Source organism: Microcaecilia unicolor, chromosome 10, assembly GCF_901765095.1.
Source record: "Microcaecilia unicolor chromosome 10, aMicUni1.1, whole genome shotgun sequence".
Classification (NCBI taxonomy): domain Eukaryota; kingdom Metazoa; phylum Chordata; class Amphibia; order Gymnophiona; family Siphonopidae; genus Microcaecilia; species Microcaecilia unicolor.
This window is the reverse complement of record NC_044040.1, coordinates 116173684-116198989: the sequence shown is the minus strand read 5'-3', so window position 1 is coordinate 116198989 and position 25306 is coordinate 116173684. Positions and strand designations below refer to the sequence as shown.

Here is a 25306-nt window from a genome sequence, read left to right as displayed (position 1 = left end):
TTGAAGTACTTCCTGCAAAAATATCAAAGACGTTGCGGACCCAGTAACCACGCCATAAGTTTGAGTGACTGGGGGTCCGGATGTAGAAAGGTGCCTTGGTTCTGCGTGAACACCTAGTGAGATGACGGAAGAAACGCATATAGAAGGTTGAAAAACCCCTGCTGGACGTTGGCATCTGTCCCTGTCAAGACTGTTGCTGAACGGAAGAAGCAAGAAATGTTCGTGAGCCTGAAGGCAAAAAGAGATAGCCCTGAAGTGTCGCAGTGAGGAAGTAAGGCTGAAAAAATGAGAGTCCATTCACCTAAATGCAGGGTGAGACAACTAAGAAAAAATGACTACAAACTCAAGAGTATACTCTTAACTCCTCCTTGGCGGATGACATAATCCATTGCCATGGCAAGGACCAACATAGCTCTCTCTGCCTTGTTTGTCAGTAGGGAAAACAAAATTCACCCGAAGGTAAAACGAATTGCTGAGGTCCCCCAGAAAAAAATATATACAAACAAGCTTCTGCCAAAAAGTGTACTGCACGAAGAATCCCAATGACAGAACTAAGGTTCTTGAGATAACTAGATGACACTTAAATAGCGCGATTGATGACCCTGAGATTCGCAATAGGATGAAGGAAAATTCCTTCTTGGGCATTAGAAAGTAAAATTGCATTCTGCAGAATAGAGCGAGGAAATGGCCGAAGGCCCAAGGTCACCAAGAAAAATATAAACTGGGATGTTTGCAGAGGAGACAAAAGACTGTGCGCCCACCTGACTAAACAAAGAGAAAATCAGAGATATCTGATGAGAGATCAAATGATAGGCCTGGCTACAATCACCACCCAACCTAGAGACTGTAAGAAATGCAACACCCAGTGCGTGACCTGAGAACTCTGCTGATAAGACTTTCTCCAATTAGGCAGTCGTCTAGGTAAGAATGAAATGACCCTAAGAGCGCAATGAACATCCTCTTAGATCTATAAAAGAACGGAAGAGAGAGTACTGCTGAAAATGACTGGTTAATGCATAAGCAAAAAACTAGCCATTCTCTGGATCCTGAGGAGAAGAGGAAGGGTGACCAAGGACACCAGCTAAATAGGGCTACAAACTCCAACCCTATCTCTATGGCGTTCCATAGTTGGGTAAGTTCTGAATATAGAAAGTTCTGAATATAGGAGTCCACCAGCTATGGTAGTACGCTCCGGACAGAAAAAAAATTGTCCCAGTATGAACGTCTGATTCACCGGCCTGTAATTTCTTGGATCTCCCTAATCCACATACCACTAATCCACGTACCACGGTCATGCATCCTCCCTCACTGAGATGTAGATTGTAAGCTCCTTTGAGCAGGGAACGTCCTTCTTTGTTAATTTGTACAGCGCTGCGTAACCCTAGTAGCGCTCTAGAAATGTTAAGTAGTAGTAGTAGTAGTAGTACCAGACTCACACCCAATAGATATGAACGTTGAGCTTGTTTCAGGTTAAAACACCGAACCTAGGCCCAGGGTCCCCGGTGTTCCTAGTGGTGAACAGCCATGGCAAATATTGTATGCGTTAGTTTGCAGAATTACTGCAAAGCCTTGCTTTTGGAGCAGAGATTTCTGTTCGATACTCTCGTGAGAGGTTTTTTTTTTTTTTTTTTATGCTGTTCTGGTTGTAGAAAGGTGGACATTTGAGCTTTCCCAGAATGGCAAAACTTATGTACCTATGCCCATTAGATATGAATGCTGGACTTGATGGACTTTAGGCCTTACCCAGCATAACCATACTTATGTACCTATGGCATAAATACACAAGAAGTGAGTGAATCCCCTTCCAATTGAAAGAACACTCTGGAGTGAAGGCGCATAGAATGAAAATGAAAAAGGACAAACTTGGAAAATACCTGTAACTAAAAAAGTGAAGTTGTGCCACAGCCACTTGGTGAAGGCAGTGTAGACAAGACTGTATCTGAATTCAAGAAAGCTTGATATAACATCAGGTCTCTAAGGAAGAGGAAGAGATAGCAGATGGTATGTATAGGCATACTGGACCAAACCAGGATGTTTATAATCTGCCAATGCTGAACTGATAGAGTAGAGACAAACACGAGTAGATGGTTTGAGGACCTTCCACTATCTTTAAGTGGGAAATATGCAAAATGAAAGGATGACTTTATTCTCTAAGTGCCCATATGTCCTGTAAAACCCAGAAGAAAGCTAAAATGAAATATGAGAGGCTTCAAGGCAGTTGGAAAAGAAGGGAAGACATGAATAAAGCATGCCTGCTAAGGCAGCTGAGTGATTGGGAGCTTGGTAGACAGGACTGTCCCTCAGAGAATATGAAAGAGCTGATATATCCCCATGGCATCTGAACAATAAACTGTATGCCTCTAGAGAAGGCTTCTTAAAGTCTGAAAAAGAAAACACGGTATAACACTACAGCCATTGAGAGTGATTGTCTGCTAAGTTCTTAAAACACTATATAACATCATAGGCATGGAGTAAAATGCTTGAAAGGAACTAAGATATTATGGTCAGAATTGCAAAGTACCAATCAATTGACTCTTAGACAATGTAGTCCTATTCACCAGGGAATGAGAAAGACAGAAATTTACTCTATGCCTATAGAGAAAGTTTCTAAAGTTCTTAAAACACTGTATAATACTACAGCTATTGACGAAAATGCTTGAAATGAATTATGATATTATGATAAGATGTAGATTTTCCACCAGGCAATGAAAAAATGACTGAGCACCAGAAAAAACTAGTGTTAACAGCCCCGTGATACATAGAAATTTAAAACAAGAAAAGCTTGTTATATATCCATATATGAAAGGAGCCCCCTTTCAACCAAATATTGCCTGCTGATGTGAAGAGCATTTTAGAATACGCCGTTCAGCACATACAAAAGTGTACACATTTTGGAGCCGAACTGCTCTATGAACTGCAGCCTTACCTTCAGCAGAGAGATCCCCGACTGATAAGACGGAGGGAGAAACAAAATGGCCACCGTTCGCACCACTGGCCCCGTGGCGATCGTCGACAGCGCGCCCGACACCTCCGAACAAGCGGAGCCCAGTGGAACAGTGAAGAAACAACAGCCGGCGAAAAAGGCCCCGAAAAAACCGGAGGCAGCACCGGACCCGAAGAAACCTTGAAGGGAGAGCAAAATTTACACGTTCCGGCTGCGTGAACTGCGCGACGCTGACCGACAGCAGCTGTTTGAACTTTTAAGCCATATCGGAAAAAACAGGTGGCCGCGCTTACGCGGTTCGCACCTTTTTTTTTTTTTTTTCATTTGTTTAAACTGCCGCCGCCAAAACGCAAGAAAATGGAGGAAATTAAATCTGACGAGAAAAATCGCTGTTTAAAGTCACAGACACTGAATTATTTTCTTCTGTGTTTTTTTTTTTTTTTTTTATAACTCCTCAGTCATAATAAAACACTGGAGCTGCCTGCTCGTTAGAAGTCTGGGGAAAGAAAGGCTGCTTCTTTGAATTTCCTTTTATTTGATTTAATTCTTTTAAAGCAGCTACCTCTTAAAAGTGGCTGCCTCTCCCAAAGACGGTACACCTTTCCAGAGAAAGGGACGGCCCTTCCCTGCTAAGCCAGGGAGATGGGGAGGAAGGGGGGTGGACTCGAGACACCCGAGTTTAACACCCCCGAGGCTGTCAAAGAAAGAAGAGAAAGGAAACCCTGTCAAGCCTCTAAATAAGATTCCAGGCACAGAAGAATTATCACAAATATCTGTAATATCTAAAGAGAAAAGGAGAGAGACTAATGGGCTCACTTCCTACCTGCTGGGAGACTGAGAAAATACTGAGGCTAAGGTCACATGGCCAGGGCTCCTATTGGCTCTCTAGAGTCAGAGTTTTTTTCTCAGTCTCCACCTGCTGGTAGGCGAGCACAACCCATCAGTCCAATCCTGGTCCGGTCCGGAGGGACGCTAAGGAAATGGTGTTTATTGGGGTGTTTGTTGTCCGTGGGGCGTCTAGAGTTCTCCGCCTTCTGGCGGATATTTTTTTCTCTATATGCAGGTAGAGCACTATATAATATCCACTAGGTGGGTTAAAGATAAATTAGTAGAAAAGGAAAAGATGGAAGACATATGGGGGAAGATCGATCTATGGGGGAAGGGAATCTCTAGGCTATATGATCATATAAGGGGGTCACAATTTGTAAAACATCAGTATATGAAGGCTTGGGAGAGGGATTTGAAGCAAGAACTGACGGACTCTGAATGGGGAAGAATATGTAGAGAGGTCAAAAAGGCCTCCTTAGGTGTACTACTTAAAGAGAATGCTTATAAAATACTGAACAGATGGTACTATACGCCGGAGAAAGTGAAAGCAATGTTCCCTGGTGCCTCTGATATATGCTGGCGGTGTAATGAGGAAAAGGGCACTTTTTATCATGTATGGTGGGAATGTGTGCCAATACAGAAATTTTGGGAGGATGTTACAGGGCTATTGACAGAGGCCCTGGACACTCCATTCCCATGTGACCCGAAATGGTGTTTATTGGGGTGGGGGAACCAGAGAGGAGTGAAATAGGAACAAAGGATCAAGAGGATAGGCCTAGCAGCAGCAAAATCCATAGTAGCTGCGTTTTGGAAGCAAGACAAGGGACCCACAGTGCAAAATTGGATTGGAAAGATCAGGGGATTAATAGTGATGGAAGAATTGACAGATAAAAGGCGGGGGAGGTTCAACTCAGAGGCTGAAGAATGGAAACACTTTGATCGAATATTGGGGAAAGACCTGTAAGGGTGGGGGGGAGAGGGGTGAACATGGGGTGGGAGAAAATGGAGGAGGCATAAGAGGGACATTCTTTAATGTTTATATGACTGTATCCTGAGGTTCAGATGAGGGAATGATGGAGGTAGAATTTAGGATGAGATATTGTAATGTAATTTTTATATGGTTTGTTCAATAAACTTTACAAATTAAAAAAAAAAAAAAAAGAGAAAGTCAAGGCAGAGGCGGTGAACAGCGCATTCAAGTAATTTGGAAAGGAAGGGGAGAAGGGTCGATAGTTGGAAGGACAGGTAGGGTCAAGTGAAGGCTTCTTCAGGAACAGTGTGACCACAGCATGTTTGAAGGCATCAGGAACGGTCGCAGTGGAAAGAGAGAGATTGAGGATATGACAGATAAAGGGGGTGAGAGTAGGAGCGATGGTGTTAAGAAGGTGGGTAGGAATGGGATCAGAGGAACAGGTAGTTCGTTTTGAGGAGGAGAGATGTGATGTTTCTTCATCAGTGACTTCAGGAAAGGAGGAAAATGACGGAAGGGTTGAGGAAATAGGAGAATGGACAAGGGGAGGGAGAGGTGGGGGTGGTTTGGTAGAGAATTCGAGGTTTATCTTCTGAACCTTGTCGTGGAAGAACTCAGCTAGGGTCTGGGGAGATAGTGAGGGAGGAGTTGGGGGTGGAGACACCTTGAGGAGAGAGTTTAGTGTGGCGAAGAGAAGTCGAGGTAACTGATCTTGTTATTTGTGTTCTTGAGGATTGGTGAGAGAATGATTTTGCCTTTATCTTTTGTGAAGTGTCCTGATAGCATGTATACGATATGTTTGGTGATGAATTCAATGAACCAATCTGGTGGGTGTTTCTGCATGTGATTGTGGCATTTGTCTAGTAGGCATTTCACATACGTGTATTTTGTCAGTAGTGCTTCTACTGTACTCAGTTTGGGTGGTTCGAATGCGGATCAGATTCTGTATGCCATGGTGTAGGTGTCATTGGCTTCCCAGTCATATAGGATCGGTTAGCCCTTGTCTTTGCTATTTTTTGTTCAAAGTATTGGGCTAGCTCATCTGTAGTTGGTGGTGTTTCAGTTGATACCGGTATGTCTTCTGTTTTCAGTAGGTTGTTCATGAGTTTGAATATTTTTTTCATATTAGTCTGTTCTGGATTCGTGTAGGCGTTGTAATATTTTACTTTGGTTTTCTTTATGTTATGTTTGTACGCTCATATAGCTTTGCTCCATGTGTCTGTTTATTTCTATTTTGGCCCATTTTCTTTCTAGTCTCCTACATAGTTTTTTCATGTGCAATAGTGCATCGTTGAACCAGGGTCTTGGATGTTTTTTATTTTGAGTTTTTGTTTTAAGTGGTGCAAGTTTAGACTAGGCAGGCTAGTTCTGTTGTGGGGGTTGCAGTAGGTTGTTTACTATACTGAACAACTGCTTGGTTGAATTGGTAGCCTGTACAATGCATTGAGAGAAGTATTGTTTTTTTGGTTGCTGTTAAGGCTTGGCAATACTTTGTCATGTGCTTCTTACAGTTTAGACTGTCTTCATCCAGGACATATTTACACCATCTCCATCTCCTTCCCAGTTTCCATCCTTCGCGTTTAAGGATCTAAAGTTCTGGAGAAAACCAAAGTGAGTGTTGTTAGTGGGGCATAAGACCTTTTTTAGTGGTGCTGTTTGGTCTTGGCTAAGTGTGTATTCCAAATCCTGTTCTGACAATGTAGTCTTTTCACCCACATGTGGATAAGTTCAAGGCCCTAAGAAATTCTCAACAGTCAGCTTTTTTTTTTTTATCTCTGATCTACTTCCAGACTCTGGGAGGTGCTTTTGATTCAGGTGGTCACTTAGGGAAAATTTAATTAGAAAATGGTCTGACCACAATAGAGATGTTATTTCAATATTTTCATCCCAGAATTCTGGGATGTTGACCCCTTTGTAGAATACCAGGTCTAGTATGTGACCCTTTTCGTGGGTTGGAGAATTGATCAACTGTGTGAATCCTAGTGCTGTCATCACAGTCAGAAAGGCAGCTGTGGTGGTATCTGGGGTTTCGATGTGTAGATTGAAATCTCCCATGATCACCTGCCTAGAGTAATTAGGTCTAGGAGTCCTTACACAGATAATGTGTTATGAGGTGCTCGGTATACCATGAGCAGCCAGAGTGGTTTCTCCTTTTCAAGTTGGATTAAAAGAGATTCTGATTCATTTAGCTGGGGGACAGATTCTGTACAACTTGATTGTATCCCGAATCAAGGCTGCTACCCCTCCACCCCGTCTTCCTGGTCTTGGTTGATGTTGAAACCAGCTGGGCATAGTTCAGCCAGTGTTAAACCCCCACTTTCATCTAGCCAGGTTTCATGTATTCCTAGGATGTCAAGATGCTGTTCATGTATGACATCATGGATCACTGAGGATTTCTTTGAGGCTGATCTGGCATTCATCAGTCCTATAGTTTCCAAGGGTGGTCTGGGGGTAGCTTTGGTGTGGCAATGAGGTGATCTTTTAAGTACTGTTATATTGGATTGTGAAAAATTACAGAAGGACCTTACGAGACTGAGCAGCTAAATGGCAGATGACGTTTAATGTGAGCAAGTGCAAGGTGATGCATGTGGGAAAAAAGAACCCGAATTACAGCTACGTCATGCAAGGCTCCACGTTAGGAGTTACGGACCAAGAAAGGGATCTGGGTGTCATTGTCGATAATACACTGAAACCTTCTGCTCAGTGTGCTGCTGCAGCTAGGAAAGCAAATAGAATGTTGGGTATTATTAGGAAAGGTATGGAAAACAGGTGTGAGGATGTCATAATGCCGTTATATCGCTCCATGGTGCGACCGCACCGTGAGTACTGTGTTCAATTCTGGTCGCCGCATCTCAAGAAAGATATAGCAGAATTGTAAAAGGTGAAGCGAAAGGCGACTAAAATGATAGCAGGGATGGGACGACTTCCCTATGAAGAAAGACTAAGGAGGTTAGGGCTTTTCAGCTTGGAGAAGAGACGGCTGAGGGGAGACATGATAGAGGTATATAAAATAATGAATGGAGTGGAACAGGTGGATGTGAAGCGTCTGTTCACGCTTTCCAAAAATACTAGGACTAGGGGGCATGCGATGAAACTACAGTGTAGTAAATTTAAAACAAAATCAGAGAAAATATTTCTTCACCCAAAGTATAATTAAACTCTGGCATTCATTGCCGGAGAACGTGGTGAAGGTGGTTAGCTTGACAGAGTTTAAAAAGGGGTTAGACAGTTTCCTAAAGGACAAGTCTATAAACCACTACTACATGGACTTGGGAAAAATCCACAATTCCAGGAATAACATGTATAGAATGTTTGTACGTTTGGGAAGCTTGCCAGGTGCCCTTGGCCTGGATTGGCCGCTGTCGTGGACAGGATGCTGGGCTCAATGGACCCTTGGTCTTTTCCCAGTATGGCATTACTTATGTAGGTGTTTGGCCAATGATATGTGCGGGTGTCTCCCACAGTGCCTGATGGTATTAGCACTGCTACTCCCCATCGGGAGTAACAACTCTTGCCGAAATGAAAAGGCAAGAGAAGATCCACCAGCTTCAGTACTTCTGGTAAGGCCACCACCAAACTGCTGAATGAGCACCGGATCCTTATGGGGCTCAAAGCCCCAGAGGACGTGTGCGGGTGTCTCTCCCACGATGCCTGATGGCGTCAGCACCACTACTCCCCACAAGAAGGCTCACGACTCTTGCCGAACGGAAAGGGCAAGATAAGAAGATCCACCAGTTTCAGGATTTCTGGTAAGACCACCTCCCCACAGAGATATCTCTATTGGGTTTTTCATTTGCGATTAGGACTTAATAATTCTTTTAGGAGTTTTGCTGATTTAACTATAAAAAAAAAATTAGGTGGGTAGGAAAGCGCTTATTCATAGTAGTTAGGAGGTATAATGGAACAGGTTCAAGTAGTTCTTCTCAAAAATAACCATCTAGGTTGGTCTTGTGAAGAATCAAACCATTTAATTGCCTGTGAAGCTTGAAATGCCAAAGGATAAGATCTAAAATCAGGGAAATTTAGTTTGGCCAAGGCTATACGAGGGTTCCTAGAGTTCCAAATGAATTTACTCACAATGATATCAAGTTTTTTTCATAAACGTTTATCAGAAAAATGAAAAGAGACATACCAAGTATGCAGCCTATTTTAACTGCTAAACATAGCTGGTTAGACATAGGTATTCAGTGCCAAATCGGCTAAGTCACACGATATAGAGATAGCCGGTTATCTCCCGATGTGGTTAGACAATAAAACACTACTTAACCAGCCAGGAGCCATATCTGACCAGTTAAATAGCTTTGAATATTAAGTCCTAATAATTGTGCCTCAGATATTCAGTGCCAGATCGGCTAAGTCACACGATATAGAGAGAGCCAGTTATCTCCCGATGAATATTTGTGGTTAGACAATAAAACACTATTTAACCGGCCAGGAGCCATAACTGTCCAGTTAAATAGTTTTGAATATTAAGCCCTAATAATTGTGCCTCTCTTCGTTTCATTGAAGCAGAAATGCCATCTGCAATTAACCCTCCTTTCTGGGACTGATGAAACATCAGGTTCTTCCACTCCTTCAAGAATATACCTAGAGTTAAATCCTCAGCTTATAAATTGTTTTACTCACTGTAAATAGGTGACAAAGCAACACTTCAAATTCTGTCACCTGTGTCCACTGATTTTCACAGCAACACTTGAGAGTTGGCCATGTCCACAAGAAAGAGTTTCAGATCAGTGCTGAATCATTAAGTAGGTACTGCTTTATTCAACATAGGATTGCGCTTGGAAAAAGAGGGACGCTGTGCTCCTATGTTGAAAAAGCAGGAACGTTTTGCATACACTGGGTGCGGACTTAAGTCATGTTGATGTGCTTTCAGCTGGTTTCTTCATGCTAAATAATAAAAATTGAACCACCCCTTTTGGAATGAGTAAACAAGCGATTCATGTCTACCCGTTCCACTTCACTCACCATTTTATAGACCTCTCTCATATCTCCCCTCAGCCGTCTTTTCTCCAAGCTGAAGAGCCCTAGCCGCTTTAGCCTTTCCTCATAGGAAAGTCAACCCATCCCCTTTATCATTTTAGTCGCCCTTCTCTGTACCTTCTCTAATTCCACTATATCTTTTTTGAGATGCGGTGAGCAGAACTGAACACAATATTCGAGGTGCAGTCACACCATGGAGCAATGCAAAAGCATTATAATGTCCTCATTTTTGTTTTCCATTCCTTTCCTAATAATACCCAACATTCTATTTGCTTTCTTAGCTGCCACCATACTCTGAGCAGAGGGTTTCAATGTATCATGAACGATGAAACCTAGATCACTAGCACTAGGGAGTTTGGCAGGATTCTGCGTGGAGCATGTGAAGAGTTCCGTGGTAAGCTTGGCTCCTGTGCGCATGCGAATGGCAAAAGCCAAAGGTGAACCACACATAGACATCCATTTTCTACAGCCTAAATATAAGCATTTTTTTTTTTTTTAGCTTGGACGCTTATATTTAGACGTAAAAAAAAAAAAAAAAAAAAAAGACACCAATGTGCGTTTTCACTTTGGACATTTTAAATTTTATTTGGATTTTGTTCACATCTCTTTCAATAGTAGCTCAATTTGAGTTATATTCAGGTACAAGCAACAAAGACCAAGGAAGGCTCTCATCTAAGAGATTTCTCCTCTTTCCCCTCTATCCCCCCCCAGCGATTCTTCCCTCCCCTGCGTGTCCCGCGATTCTGGCCTCCCCTCCATGTCCAGCGATTCTCCTCTGCCCTGGCCTCCCCTCCATGTCCAGCGATCCTCCCCTCCCACCCATGGCCAGTGACTGTCCTTCCTGCCATCCTGCCTTTAAGCCATTCATCTTACCTCAGGTCGCAGTGTCCCGCCCTCCTCTGAGGTCATTTTGTCTTTCCACGAGGCGCAGATGCCAGATGGGCGGTTTTTCCGCCCAACTGGGCGGTTTTCTGCAACCCGCTGCGGGAATTTTTTGACCACTGCGGGTTGCGGTTTTTTGGGCAGCTTTTGATTTTTCTAGGGCGGTTTTTTTCTTCGTCTGGTTGCGGTTGTTTTGTCTACTTTTGACCCGCAGGAGGCGGGGTTAACGATGTCAGGGACAAGGTTGATGATGTTGGGGGCGGGGTTAATGATGGCAGTGGCGGGGTGCGGTTTTGGGCTGGTTTGGGTCGGAAACAAAATTGAAATCTGGCAACCCATGACGAGGGCGGGACACAGAGGGAAGGGAAAGCTGGAGGTGAGCTGTTACGTATTATATAAATTTTTTTTTTTTTTAGCCTCGACAATGCGTGTGCTTTCACTTGGGTCTGCTGTTTCACAAGACCAGCGTTTAAGTGCTTTTCTGCTGATTTGCTGAAAGGATCATGAGAAATCCTCTCTTCCAACACCTGCTCCGACCTGGAGTTATTTCTTGCAGTGGTAAAGCAATTTTGTTTCAGGCACTCTTTGAACACTGGGGAGGAATACAACGTGGCCTCACTTAACAAGACTACATTAACACGCAATTTTTGTTTGCTAACTCGTTTGCTCCCAAGCGCCAGGCCTGGGAACATTCTGCGCAGGTAAATGCAGCAATAGTACAATATTAATGGCGTTTACTTTCGAGTATCGGGCCTTAAAGAGCTACAACCTTATCTGTGAAAAGACAGTACATTAAAATCAGGCCCTAAAGAACTCTAATACACCGCCTACTGAGAAAACAAAACGGATGGGGACTCATACAAGATCTACATAGAAGCCATATCAAGGACCACCCAAAATTTAAAAAAAAAAAAAAAAAACAGATTCTCTATTGTTAGTAATTAAGGGTTTTCTGCAGTCCCAGATAAACAGGATAACCAACATACACGAGAACATATAATTCTCGCTCTTATTGAGGCAGCCTGGGCAGAGAAATCATATTAATTTTAAGTTTGGTTCAGTCCTGCAAGTGGAAGAATGCCATCTGGGTTTAATTGCTCAGAAGTCTAGCTTTTGCTAGACTAGAGGTTAGAAAGGTCAGTGAGAAATGAAACTTTCTTTGTCCCTTTTTGAGTGATGGATTGTTCATAATAAATATACCACAGCTGGATGCCATTATGAGCAAGGCATACTGGACAGTTTCGCAGGCAGTTTAAAGGATTAGACTGAACGCTGTTTAGAAGGAGATAGTGTAGGTTTAAATAATTCTAGATGATTTAGATTTTGTCTTATAAGGAATTCTGATTTCTGCTTATTTTAGAATATGTTTTATTCTGTTTAATTAATAAGTTCTATTTCTATGTAAAATATCTTTTCAATTCAGTGTTACATCAGTGTCTGACTTTTCAAGTGAGATTTGTCTGCAGTTTAAGAGGTCATCATCTGGTTTGAATTATCCACAGTCCTAGCTAGGTGAAAGAGGTCAGGACAAGTCAACTCTCTTCTCCTTGATGGATTATAACTAAGTGTAGGACTGGTCTTCTGAAAGTAATAATAAACCATGTCTGTGTGCCATTAAGCAAGACTGGCCCCTTAGCCCCTCAATGAACCTAAGTTATGAAGTTAGCTGGGAATTTAATAATAATAAAATGCAGGAGATAGGTGCCACATTGTCTAGTTTGAGAGGCCCCAGGTCATAGGTCAGTTTAGGAAATATCTCAAACCTATGTAACTGATATTTTTAAGTAAATGTGTAGAGATAATTAGTTCAAGACAGGGTAATCAATCTATTCTTTACCATCTGGTGAGAAAGGGGGACTAGAAGGGTGTAGGACCCTATATAACTGAGAGCAGAAGCAGCTTACATTAGAAGAGAAGGAGCTGAGACGAGAGAGACAACAGACAGGAGAAGACAGGAGACACAGAGAGAGCTCAGAAGAAGAGACACAGAAGGACAGGACACAGAGAGAGCTAGAGCTGATGTCCTACTTTGTTTGCTGGCAAATAAAGAAGACCTCTCTCATTCTGGTGTGTGGTGTTTGACTCCTGAAGTACCACAGATTCTGCTAACAATAGTGGTAATTCCTGCAACATTATCACTAGCATGTAATGTGGTGTGATAATCAGAAATCAACAGCGCCCAAGACTGCGCAAACTAATCGAGAAGCTCCAAAAATAAACACATGGAAGATTTGTGAAGAGAAAAACATGCCTCTAACGCTCAGAGATTAATACAGCTTCGCCATACACCCCAAACCTCCTTCCATCCACATCGACATTACAGTATAATAACCCTAGTCTAGCCACGTCCAAAATCTTTAGCTCACCGAAAACACACCCATCAGCTTGATACACCATCACCAGCGAAAAGACTCGCAAAAACACAAGTCTTTTTCGGCTTTAACCATTCAACATTTTCTGGGTTGCGTTGCGTGCTCTGGTCAACGCCCGTGAATCCACGACGACGTGCCCTCAACAAATATGGCGGATGCCTTTTCTCTACTATTGATACCTATATAAAAAACTAACATGTTAAAACTAAATTCTTGGAGGCCCTTCTTTGCAACAAATAATCATATTCTCGCTTCCAGATAAAATGCATCACTGTAATTCAGTCCTGTTGTTACCTGCTTTATACTTACTAAAAAAAATTGCTTTTGTGATGTGTGTTCGCTCTTCAGCTGTCGTTTCCACTTAGGCAAACTACATATGCAATTGGTCTGCGCTTGCGCAAACGTTCCGTTCCTGGCTTTGTTTCTCCCCTTCTCTGTTCTCTTACCGGCTAGTGAGTGACTGCGTAGCCGGGTGGTGGGTGCTTGTCGGTATAGGTAGAGGAGTGTGTGGGAGATGGCTGGGGCAACTGCCCCTCCGCAGGTTTCAGGTCGTTTGCCAGCTCGCGTGCTGGAGTTGGTATTTTCTTATTTGGAGCTTGCGGAGCTTCGCAGTTGCGCCTTAGTCTGCAAGCATTGGTACCGCTGCCTGCACGCCGACGAGAACAGCGACGTGTGGCGGATCCTGTGCGGCCGCACGCTGGCCGAAGAGGCTTTGCGTACCGACATCCTCTGCAACGTGCCCACCTATAAGGCTAAGGTAAAGGATAATCGGCGGCTCTTCAGCCTCCTCTTTAGTAAGGTGAAACAAGCGTAGCATCAGTTATGAGTTGAGCTGGAGACCAAGGTGGGTGGAAGTTGGAAATAGCAGTGGAATAGCGCACTATACAAGTAGAATCTGAATATCCTTAAGAGAGGGTATCTCGTAAAACACTGCATTGTACCCCTGAGCTGTGAGGTGTCATCTTTAGTGGAATGAAGCAGTCCTATCTGGGATGTTCTTTAATTGGTATATTATGTTGGCAAATTTACAGGCCTTCCAGGACCATGTAACTGTCCTCATCCCTGCTACATGATTCTTATCAAAACGTTTGACAATATTCAGCAGTATGCACCACAGAAACAATACGAAGCAATTTACATTATTATTGACGCTTAAGAATTGTGCCTTTTAGTGTTTCATGGCAAGTTAAGTCTCCCAGAGGTCACTGCAGAAAGTCTTATGGTAGAGGCACAGTAAACGACTCAAGTAGGTCTACAACTGCCACAGGTAGGCCTTCTCCCACTTCCCAATCCAAGGGCCCCAAAACAATTCCTGGTGTATAGTGACATCCCTCACCCACCTGTCCCCCTCTCCAGGTACCTCTAACCCCCCACCCAGAAACATACCACTCCCTGATATCAAGCGACACTCCCCTGCCCAACTTCAAAAAATATAATCTCTGGTGTCTAGTGGCACTCCCCTATTTACCTCCAGGTACCTGCAATCACTCTTTTTCATTCAAAAACCCACTTCCTGGTGTCTGGCAGTACCCTCCTTTCCCTTCCCCTCTAATTCAGAAAATAATAACAATTCCTGGTATCTAGTGCACCCCCCACCTGCCTAACTCCTCCCCCAGGTACTCTCACTTCTCCTTTGCCATCATGAAAAATGGCGGTGCCCTTCCCCACACGAGGCCTGTATGTCATATAAAGTTTTAACCATGGTGATTTAGACTGTCTCTCCATTTTGTCATCCTGCTGCTATCATGTAGACTCTACATGGTTTCTGGCTTTAATTTTACTTCCTCACTGGCAAGCATTCACATATAATTTTTCCAGCAATGAATGGGTTGTTTTCATGCCTAGACTATCTGTTGCTCTTGAATTTCATTCAGCTAACGTAATGGTTAGAGCATTGAGCTGAGAGCCTGGAAGGCTGTGGTTTGAATCCTTTTCACCAACTGATGCACCTTGTGACATTAGACAATTCATTTCACCCTCTGTTGACCCAGATACAAACATGAAGGGCAGTTCTATAACTGAGCGCCTACACTTACATGGGCTTTGAGTGCTTAAATGCAGAGTTAATTAGCAGTTATGCACATACGCATCCTTAGAGAATAGCGCCTAGGGTGCTTAAGTGCAAGGGGGTGTTCATGTGGGTGGGACATGAGTGTGTCTCCCACATATGTGCTCAATGTAGAATACCATCAGTTCTCCGAGGACAAGCAGGCTGCTTGTTTTCACAATTGGCTCGTCATCCGCAACAGCCCAGAAGACCGGGAAACTTGCAAAACAAACAGAAGTCTCGAGAACGCTCCATCGCGTGGGCCGAACACACCGTGCATGTGCGAACGACTTCCCACCCGCGATGTCAACGTGCCCTACTCAGTTTCTTTTTGTCCGCAATCTTGTCAGACGCGAATCTCGAACTCTGTCAAGTTTTTTCGGCTCAGGAGACTGTTTTTCAGCGTCTACCGCTTCCCCTTTTTTTCCTTTTTTTGCTTCATTACTTTAAACAAAAATTTTAAAACAAACATAGTTATTTTCCATCTAAATTCTTAGATTTAGTCACTTCTTCAAGTTTTTCTTTCTTTTTCATCGCAGCCGCCTTGCTACTCGGTCGGGTCTTTTCTTCCTTTTTTGTGCCTGTTTTTTAGCACAATCGAGTCTTTTAATTTCGCTGCCGCTGTTTTTCCGTCCATGTCATCGAGGGCTCCCAGCGGCTTCAAGCGTTGTACTCGCTGCAACCGGACCATCTCGGGTACCAACCCCCACGCATGGTGTCTCCAGTGCCTTGGGCCCGAGCATTTGCCAGCTGGCTGTAAGCCGTGCCCTTTAATGAAGAAACGGACCCCAAGTGTCTCGGGAGGCTCAACGTGAGAAGCTGTTTGTGGATCGGTCCGGTCCTTCGATGTCGGCAACATCAAGGGAAGCAGCGACATCGAGAGTTCAGGTAATGACTGCCGAAAGACCCCATCGCGCTGGGAGCAGCGAGGCATCGAGTGGGTCTCCACCTATCTCAAGGCCTACTGCTATGCAGGCCCCCCGGGACCGACCTTCGTCGGACTCGACCCCGAGGAGGTGTGAAGATTCCACGTCCTCCTCTTCGGTACTGAGGAGTCTCAATGACGGGCGTCGAGCGAAGGCTAAGAAGCACCGTCATCGTTCTCCTTCCATGCACGGTACCGGGGAGCCGAGCGAGTCAGCACCCAAGAAGCGTCGGCGCCGGGAGGACCGCTCACCCTCCATACAAGAAGTGCCGATGCGTTGGTCATCTGGCAGCCTGGTACTGGCTCTCGAGCCCCCTCAGATTCTGCCACCGACTCCTGCACCAGCCCCCCAGCCGTTTCCGACGGAAGCTCTCGACGAGCACATCAGAGCCCTTCTTCCAGAGCTACTGGAGGGATTGCTGCGCCAATCTGCTTCGGTGTCGGGTGCTTGCGCCTTCTGTACCGACTGCGGAAGCGGCGTCTGGGCCATCGCCTGTGGTGAGGTCCCTGTCCTCGGTGCCGATTGCGGTATCGGCTGCCACCCGGGTTGATTCCCCCTCGACGTCGGTGGAGGAAGCTTTGCCGGAGTCCAGGCAGGGGTCGACTTCTCGACATCTCCCACGAGGTCGTCATTCCTCGATGTCGAGACAGGCTCGGGTTCGGGCTGCTCTTACAGAGCTTTTGTCCGATACCGATGAGGAGCGCTGGTGGGAAGAGGAGGAAGACCCCAGATACTTTTCGGAGGAAGAGTCATATGGGGATCCATCTGATCCTACTCCGCCAATTGAAATAATGTCTCCACCTGAGAGTCTTTTTCTCATCTTTTGTTCAGGAAATGTGTAAGGACATTCCATTCCCTATGGAGGTTGTGGACGAGCCCAGGGTTGAGATGCTCGAGGTCTTGGATTATCCTCCGCCTGCTGAGGTTGCAACGGCCCCCTTGTATAATACGCTCAGGGAAGTGCTTATGCGAAATTGGTCGTTCCCTCTTTCTAACCCAGTGGGCCCCAAAAAATTCGAGTCCCAGTACAGAGTCCATGGAGAGCCTGTAATGGTGAAGGGCCAACTTCCTCACATTTCCATGGTGGTGGACTCTGCTCTCAGAAGAGCCAAGAGTACTAGAGACTATGCCTCGGCGCACCCAAGCAGAGAGTCTAGGACCTTGGATTCTTTTGGGAGAAAAATGTATCAGGCTGCTATGCTCGCTGCCAAGATCCAAACTTACCAGGTCTACACGAGCATCCACTTGCGGAACTCAGTGAGGCAACTGTTTAGTTTGGTTGAAGCACTTCCTCCGGAGCTTGCCGAACCTTTTCACCAGGTGGTCAGGCAGCAGAAAGCGTGTCGCAAATTCATGGCCAGGGGCACTTATGACACTTTTGATGTGGCACCCGAGTAGCTGCTCAATGTATAGTGATGCGCAGACTCTCATGGCTGCGTGTCTCTGACCTGGATCATAAGACCCAGCAGCGGATGGCGGATGTTCCTTGCCGGGGGGGGGGGGGGGTAATCTTTTTGGAGAAAAAGTAGAGGACATGGTTGATCAGATCAAAAAGCAACATGATGCTATGGATTCTCTCTCCCGCTGGGCGTCTTCTGCTACCACCTCCTCATCCAGGAGGGTTTTTGGAGGGAGGAGGAGTGCCCCCTATTCCTATAATAGGCGTAGGTACACTCCTGCTTCTCGGCAGCCTACCCAGGCTCAGTCCCAGCACGCTCGTTCCCGTCAACGGCGTGCGCCTAAGGCCCCTAGGGCTCCCCAGCAAAAGCAAAGGACGGGCTTTTGACTGGCTCCAGTACAGCATAGGCTCGCAAAATGTGTCCGTGCCGGACGTCTTGCCAGTCGGGGGGAGGTTGATATTTTTTCACCAAAGGTGGCCTCTTATAACCTCCGACAGGTGGGTTCTTCAAATAGTCTGGTTAGGATACACTCTCAATCTGGAATCCAGACCTCCAAGTTGCCCACCTGGAGCTCAGTCCTTCAGCTCCCAGCACAAGCAGGTACTCGCAGAGGAACTCTCCGCCCTTCTAACTTAGGCCAATACGGCCGAACCTGTTCCACCAGGGGAAGAAGAGCTGGGATTCTATTCCAGGTACTTCCTTGTGCAAAAGAAAACGAGGGGTATGTCCCATACTAGATCTAAGGGCCCTGAACAAATTCCTTGTCCGAGAAAAGTTCAGGATGGTTTCCCTAGGCACCCTTCTTCCCATGATTCAGGAAAACAATTGGCTATGCTCTCTGGACTTAAAGGACGCCTATACCCCCATCTCGATACTCCCAGCTCACAGGAAGTGTCTTCGATTTCGGTTGGGAACTCGGCACTTTCAGTACTGTGTACTGCCCTTTGGCCTCACGTCTGCGCCCAGGGTCTTCACAAAGTGCCTGGCAGTTGTCGCAGCATCGCTACGTAGACTGGGAGTGCATGTGTTCCCTTATCTCGACGATTGGCTGGTGGAGCACCTCGGAGGCAGGGGCTCTACAGTCCATGCGGATGACTATTTGACTGCTGGAGATACTGGGATTTGTAATCAATTACCTAAAGTCCCACCTTGTCCCGGTACAGAAATTGGAGTTTATTGGAGCTCTGTTGGACACACTCATGTCTCGAGCTTATCTTCCCCAGGTGAGGGCAGACAATCTTCTGTCCCTGGTGTCCTTGGCTCGAGCGTCTCAACAGATCACAGCTCGGCAGCTGTTGAGACTTTTAGGGCACATGCTGTTGAGACTTTTAGGGCACATGGCTTCCACAGTTCATGTAACTCCCATGGCACTCCTACATATGAGATCAGCTCAATGGACCCTAGCTTCCCAGTGGTGTCAGGCCACATGGGGGTCTAGAGGATGTGATCCATCTCTCCACTGACTTTTGCACTTCCCTTCAGTGGTGGACCATTCGATCCAATTTGACCTTGGGACGTCCATTCCAAATTCCTCAGCCGCAAAAAGTGCTGTTGACGGATACATTCTTCCTGGGGTGGGGAGCTCACGTAGATGGGCTTCACCTTCAAGGAGTTTGGTCCTTTCAAGAAAAGGGTCTTCAGATCAACCTCCTGGAATTACGAGCGATCTGGAATGCTCTCAAGGCTTTCAGAGATCGGCTGTTCAACCAAATCATTTTAATTCAGACAGACAATCAGGTTGCAGTGTATTACACCAATAAGCAGGGGGGGCACTGGATCTTGTCCTCTGTGTCAGGAAGCCGTCAGGATGTGGCTTTGGGCTCACCACCACAGCATGTTTCTCCAAGCCACGTATCTGGCAGGTGTAAACAACAGTCTGGCCGACAGATTGAGCAGGATCATGCAATCTCACGAGTGGTCGCTCAACATTGGCGTTGTACACAACATCTTCCGAGCGTGAGGCACCCCCTCGGTGGATCTTTTTGCCACTCATCAATCACAAAGTACCTCAATTCTGTTCCAGACTTCAGGCCCACGACAGACTAGCGTCGGATGCCTTTCTCCTGCATTGGGGGACAGGCCTTCTGTATGCATATCCTCCCATACCTCTAGTAGGGAAGACTTTACTGAAACTCAAGCAAGACCGTGGAACCATGATTCTGATTGCGCCCTTTTGGCCTCGTCAGATTTGGTTCCCTCTTCTTCTGGAGTTGTCCTCTGAGGAACCGTGGAGATTGGAGTAATCTCCGTCCCTCATCACCCAGAACAAGGGGTCGCTTCTACATCCCAACCTCCGGTCTCTGGCTTTCACAGCCTGGATGTTGAGAGCTTAGAAGTTGCCTCCTTAGGTCTTTCGCAGGGTGTCTCCCGAGTCCTGCTTGCTTCCAGGAAAGATTCCACAAAAAAGTGTTATTCTTTCAAATGGAGGAGGTTTGCCATCTAGTGTGATAACAAGGCCCTAGATCCTTTTTCTTGTCCTACATGGACCCTGCTTGAATACCTTCTACACTTGTCGGAATCTGGTCTCAAGACCAATTCCGTAAGAGTTCACCTTAGTGCAATTAGTGTTTATCATCAATGTGTAGAGGGCAAGCTTATCTCTGGACAACCTTTAGTTGTTCGCTTCATGAGAGGTTTGCTTTTGTCAAAGCCCCCTGTTAAACCTCCACCAGTGTCATGGGATCTCAACATCGTTCTCACCCAGCTGATGAGAGCTCCTTTTGAGCCACTGAAGTCCTGCCATCTGAAGTACTTGACCTGGAAGGTCATTTTTTTTGGTAGCTGTTACGTCAGCTCGTAGAGTCAGTGAGCTCCAAGCCCTGGTAGTGCATGCACCTTATATCAAGTTTCATCATAACAGAGTAGTCCTCCGCACTCACCCTAAGTTCTTGCCGAAGGTGGTGTCGGAGTTCCATCTTAACCAGTCAGTTGTCTTGCCAACATTTTCCCCCCGTCCACATACCCGCCCTGGTGAGGACAAGTTGCACACCTTGGACTGCAAGAGAGCATAAGCCTTTTACATGGCGTGGACAAAGCCCTATAGATTTGCTGCCCATTGCTGCCTGGATGTCCAACCGCCACCTGAAACTGAACATGGCCAAGACATGGCCCACTTCCCCTCTCCTTCCACTCTCTATCTCAGTTGATAACACCCTCATCGTCCCCGTCTCATCTGCCCGCAACCTCGGAATCATCTTCGACTCCTCCCTCTCCTTCTCTGTGCATATCCAGCAGATAGCCAAGACCTGTCGCCTCTTCCTCTATAACATTAGCAAAATTCGCCCTTTCCTGTCTGAGCACACCACCCGAACTCTCATCCACTCTCTCATTACCTCTCGCCTTGACTACTGCAACCTACTCCTCACTGGCCTCCCACTTTGCCATCTATCCCCCCTTCAGTCCGTTCAGAACTCTGCTGCATGTCTTATCTTCCGCCTGGACCGATATACTCATATCACCCCTCTCCTCAAATCACTTCACTGGCTTCCGATCAAGTACCGCATACAGTTCAAGCTTCTCCTACTAACCTACAAATGCACTCGATCTGCAGCCCCTCTTTACCTCTCTACCCTCATCTCCCCTTACGTTCCTACCCATAACCTCCTCTCTCAAGACAAATCCCTCCTTTCAGTACCCTTCTCCACCACCGCCAACTCCAGGCTCCACCCTTTCTGCCTCGCCTCACCCTATGCTTGGAATATACTCCCTGAGTCCATACGCCAGGCCCCCTCCCTGCCCATCTTCAAATCCTTACTCAAAGCCACCTCTTCAATGTCGCCTTCGGCACCTAACCACTATACCTCTATTCAAGAAATCTAGACTGCCCCAACTTGACATTTCGTCCTTTAGATTGTAAGCTCCTTGGAGCAGGGACTGTCCTTTTTCGTTAAACTGTACAGCGCTGCGTAACCCTAGTAGCGCTCTAGAAATGTTAAGTAGTAGTAGTTGTTTGATTCCTTTGATCCCAACAGGAGGGGAGTCGCCATAAGAAAACGCACAATCTCTAATTGGCTAGCGGATTGCATTTCCTTCACTTATGCTCAAGCTGGGCTGACTCTGGAGGGCCATGTCACAGCTCACAATGTTAGAGCTATGGCTGTGTTAGTGGCTTACTAGAAGTCAGCGTCCATTGAGGAGATTTGCAAGGCTGCAACGTGGTCATCAGTCCACACATTCACATCTCACTACTGCCTTCAGCAGGATACCCGATGCGGCAGTCGGTTTGGGCAGTCGTTGTGGCAGAATCTGTTCAGGGTTTAGAATCCAACTCCACCATCCTAGGCCCTTTTATGTTCTGTTCCAGGCTGCACTCTCACTTAGTTGTGTTTCTTTTTAGGTCAATCTATGTTATGTCCTCGCCGTTGTGAGGCCTAATTGACCAATGTTCATTGTTTTGAGTGAGCCTGGGGGTTAGGGATACCCCAATTGTGAGAACAAGCAGCCTGCTTGTCCTCGGAGAAAGTGAAGATACATACCTGTAGTTGGTATTCTCCGAGGACAGCAGGCTGGTTGTTCTCACAAACCCACCCTCCTCCCCTTTGGAGTTGTTCCAGTTCTCTATCTTGCTTTTTATTAAACTGAGTAGGGTACGTTCATGTCGTGGGCGGGAAGCCGTTCGCCCATGCGCGGTGTGTTTGGCACGCACGACGGAGCGTTCTTGAGACTTTTTTTGTTTGCTTTGCAAGTTTCACGGTCTCCTGGGCCGTCGCGGACGACGACCCAATTGTGAGAACAATCGGCCTGCTGTCCTCGGAGAATACCTGCTACAGGTATGTACCTTTATTTTATATGCATTGCTCACCACACTTAGGCTCAAACATTTATGCCTCCAATTAACTTGGCATACATAGGTGTGCCCATGCAGGTTTACACTAGTATTCTACAATGGAATTTGGGGGCCTAGGTACTGATATAGAAAAGTCACTGTCTGCACTGCCTGAGCATGCCTATATCAGACTGAAAGCCCCCATGGGTATGGCCCTACCTACTATAGCTGATTCCTTGTCATCAAGCAGATGAAGCCATTACGTATGGGTTGTGTCCATCAACCAGCAGGGGGAGATAGAGAGCACTCAACTTTTCACAGTGCCTCGTGGCCAGCCAGCTCCACTGCCTCTTCAGTATTCTCTATCTCCCCAAGCAGGGTGGCTGCAGCTTCTTCGAGCTCCATCAAAAATCTGCCTGGGGGTGGCTCCTGGCTTGCCAGTTGTTAGCCGGGGTGTTAGAGGCTATAGCAGCTTCACTTTGAAGGCACATAGGTTAGCCCTTTCCCTGCCTTACCCATGCCCCCGTGGATGTTGACATATTAGCTTGCTTTTCCCTGGCCTTTCCTACTCAGTGGATGCAGGCACATTGGTTCGCCTTTCCCTGCCTTTCCCACTCATCTGAGCCTCCTGAGTGATTTTATTTACCTCTTTTGCCTCTGCTTTCCTCACAGCGTTAAAAAAAAAATAATAATTAAAGTCGCGTCACGCTTTAGCGCAGCGATCTTGGAAAAGAGGTTTTTCTTGAGATTCTTCTGCAGGACCGGAGCTGTGATACTCGGTCTAGTGAGGTAAGAGTGTTTTCTGACTCCTCCGGGGTGGGCCCGCGATCGGGACGATTTTGGGGCGAACCGCCATTTTTGAATTTTACCGCCGTTTTCGGTGATGGCTGCGGAGACTGTAAAGCGCTGTTCTAAATGTGGCAAGCGCAAATGAGCAGCGGGGCTCTGTAATTCGTGCTGTACAGACGGTAGAGCCGGCCCTAGCATGGCGAGCGGTGATCTTTCGCGCTCTGAGCTGGCAGCGGATGCCATTTTGGATTTTCCACATGGCGCAGCCTCCGTTGCAACGGAGAGCCCTGAATCCGGGGGGGGGGGGGGGGGTCCTCTGAGTGAGGCTAATAATAGAGCTGATAGCCCTGGGCAGGATCCGGGCGGTCAGGGAGCGGTTTTCTCACCTGATTTTGTTTTAATGCTGCATAGGGCATACATGCTTAAAAGAAATCTTCCACAGGGATCTTCGGACCCTCTGCCTGCCCCCCCCCCCCCCCCCCCCCCCCGATGGATCCTGGCCTTTTGGAGTTGGCTTTGCCTGTTTCTTATCCTCCTGATAAACGCAGAAGGGCTAATACCCCTTCTGAGTGTTCCGCACCCCCCTTTTCCCCCCCGTGGTTGGGCTATGAGGATTCTGAGGGGTCTGGCAGAACTTCTTGGGCTGAGGAGCCAGAGTCGGGTGCAGAATTGCCACAGGAGCTTGATGATCCGTCTGCGGTGAGGATTTTCCACCGCGAGGAGCTGCCAGCGCTTATTTCAGATGTCTTACAAGCCCTCTCGATTGAAGATCCTAGGAGTGGCACAGCCTCCTCTGTTAATCCAAGGAAGGCTAGTACTAGAAAGCCTGCTCGAGCCTTTCCTTTGCATGACTCCATCCAAGAGCTTATTTCGGCTCAGTGGGCTGACCCCGAGGGACCTTTGAAGGTTGCCAGGGCTATGGGGCAATTATACCCTCTGAGTGAGGAACATTTGGCTCGCTTTGCAATGCCTAAAGTGGATGCCCTGGTCACGGCTGTGACAAAGAGAACTACCCTCCCTGTTGAAGGAGGTGTTGCCCTGAAGGATATTCAAGACCGCAGGCTTGATTCAACTCTGAAGCGGTCCTTTGATTTGGCAGGTCTCACTTTTCGGGCGTCTGCATGCAGTTGTTATGCTGCTACAGCCTGCCTGGCTTGGTTACAGCAGGCAGTGGAATAGCCCGGTGATGGAGCGGAGACCTTATCTGAAGTGGCTCCGCGGATGGAGTCGGCCTTGTCCTTTTTGGCTAACGCCCTTTATGATATGGTCAGAGCTTCGGCTAAACAAATGGCTGTAGCAGTGGCGGCTCGCCGCACTCTTTGGCTAGGACATTGGGCGGCGGACATGGCCTCTAAGCAAAGGTTGGTGAAGTTGCCCTTTCAAGGCCTTCTCCTGTTTGGTGAGGAGCTGGAAAACATTGTTAAAGGCCTGGGGGATTCCAAACCTCAGCGCTTGCCCGAAGATAGGCCGAAGCCTTCCTCTAAGGGCCAGGCGGTCCGCTCCTCTTACAGACCTCACTTCTGTGACGCTAGAAGGTACCGCCCGGGGCGTGCTGCTGGGTTCACTTCTCGTGCCCGCTTTCAGCAGAGAAACTCCTTTCGCTCGGAGAAACGTTCCGCAGCTGCCGGTTCAAGGCCTGGAGTTCAGGGGCGACCCTCTCGATGGTGCGCCGGCCCCCTCCTCGTTTCCTGTCATCGGAGGAAGACTTTCCCTCTTTTTCGAGGAGTGGGCCAAAATCTCCGCAGATCATGCATCTGGGTGGGTAGAGGAAGGGAGGGGGCTCTATTCCCGCAGACCCTCCCCAAACTCCCGCCCACCCCTATCCGAACTCTTCATTTGTAGTCAATTCTAATTAAGACAAAAAGAGGGTAATTTTCATTTTTCATTAGTCTGATTTATATTTAATTAGTTTCTAAGTTGCAAACCCTAAATAAATTATAAATTACAACAGTCAAAAGATCATTCTATTCATCTGATATCCCTAGTGCCTTAAGTTTTAATTTAACATGTTTATAATATTAAGATGCAGACAGTAGTCCAGCAGCGAGAGGGGTGCTATCCAGCCTTTTCCATTGAGTGTCACATGTATGATTATCTCCCATTTGGTGAGATGTCATTTGTGTGTGCTCGATGCAAAGAGCTCCTACCTCTCAGAGAACGAGTCCGTTCTCTTGAGGCTAGAGTAGCAGACTTGGAGCAGCTGAGGGAGACAGAGGTACATAGAGGAGGCCTACAGGGACGTTGTAGAGAAGTCCCACCTCCAGTCTAGCAGCCCCTGTGCTGCCTTGGAGGAGGGAGGCCTCCTAAAAGGACAGCATCACCCTGGTGATGCTGGAAGTAATCCTGTAGACAGGACCAGCACACCAGGGAATGCAATATCCTCTCGCACCGAGGATGTGT

At 46.6% G+C, this 25306-nt stretch overlaps 2 protein-coding genes across 8 annotated transcripts in view; one reads left to right on the top strand and one right to left on the bottom strand.

Moving 5' to 3' along the window:
• WDR53 (WD repeat domain 53) overlaps positions 1 to 13485 on the bottom strand; it is a 73048-nt gene extending 59563 nt beyond the window's left edge. Inside the window, exon 1 of one of the 7 annotated variants that reach the window (XM_030215716.1) lies at positions 13426 to 13485. Coding sequence is in view for 1 of the 7 variants with exons in the window: in XM_030215717.1 (XP_030071577.1) it covers positions 12974 to 12988 (15 nt within the window). In the remaining 6 variants the exon portion in view is untranslated. Of the gene's footprint in view, positions 1 to 12973; positions 13125 to 13288 lie in introns of those variants that run through there. The other 6 variants (XM_030215715.1, XM_030215712.1, XM_030215718.1 and 3 more) reach the window with 6 other exon arrangements.
• Positions 13470 to 25306, top strand: part of FBXO45 (F-box protein 45) — a 62857-nt gene continuing 51020 nt past the window's right edge. Inside the window, exon 1 of the mRNA XM_030215720.1 lies at positions 13470 to 13736. Coding sequence (XP_030071580.1) covers positions 13494 to 13736 — 243 coding nt within the window. The 5' untranslated portion in view covers positions 13470 to 13493. The remainder of the gene's footprint in view (positions 13737 to 25306) is intronic.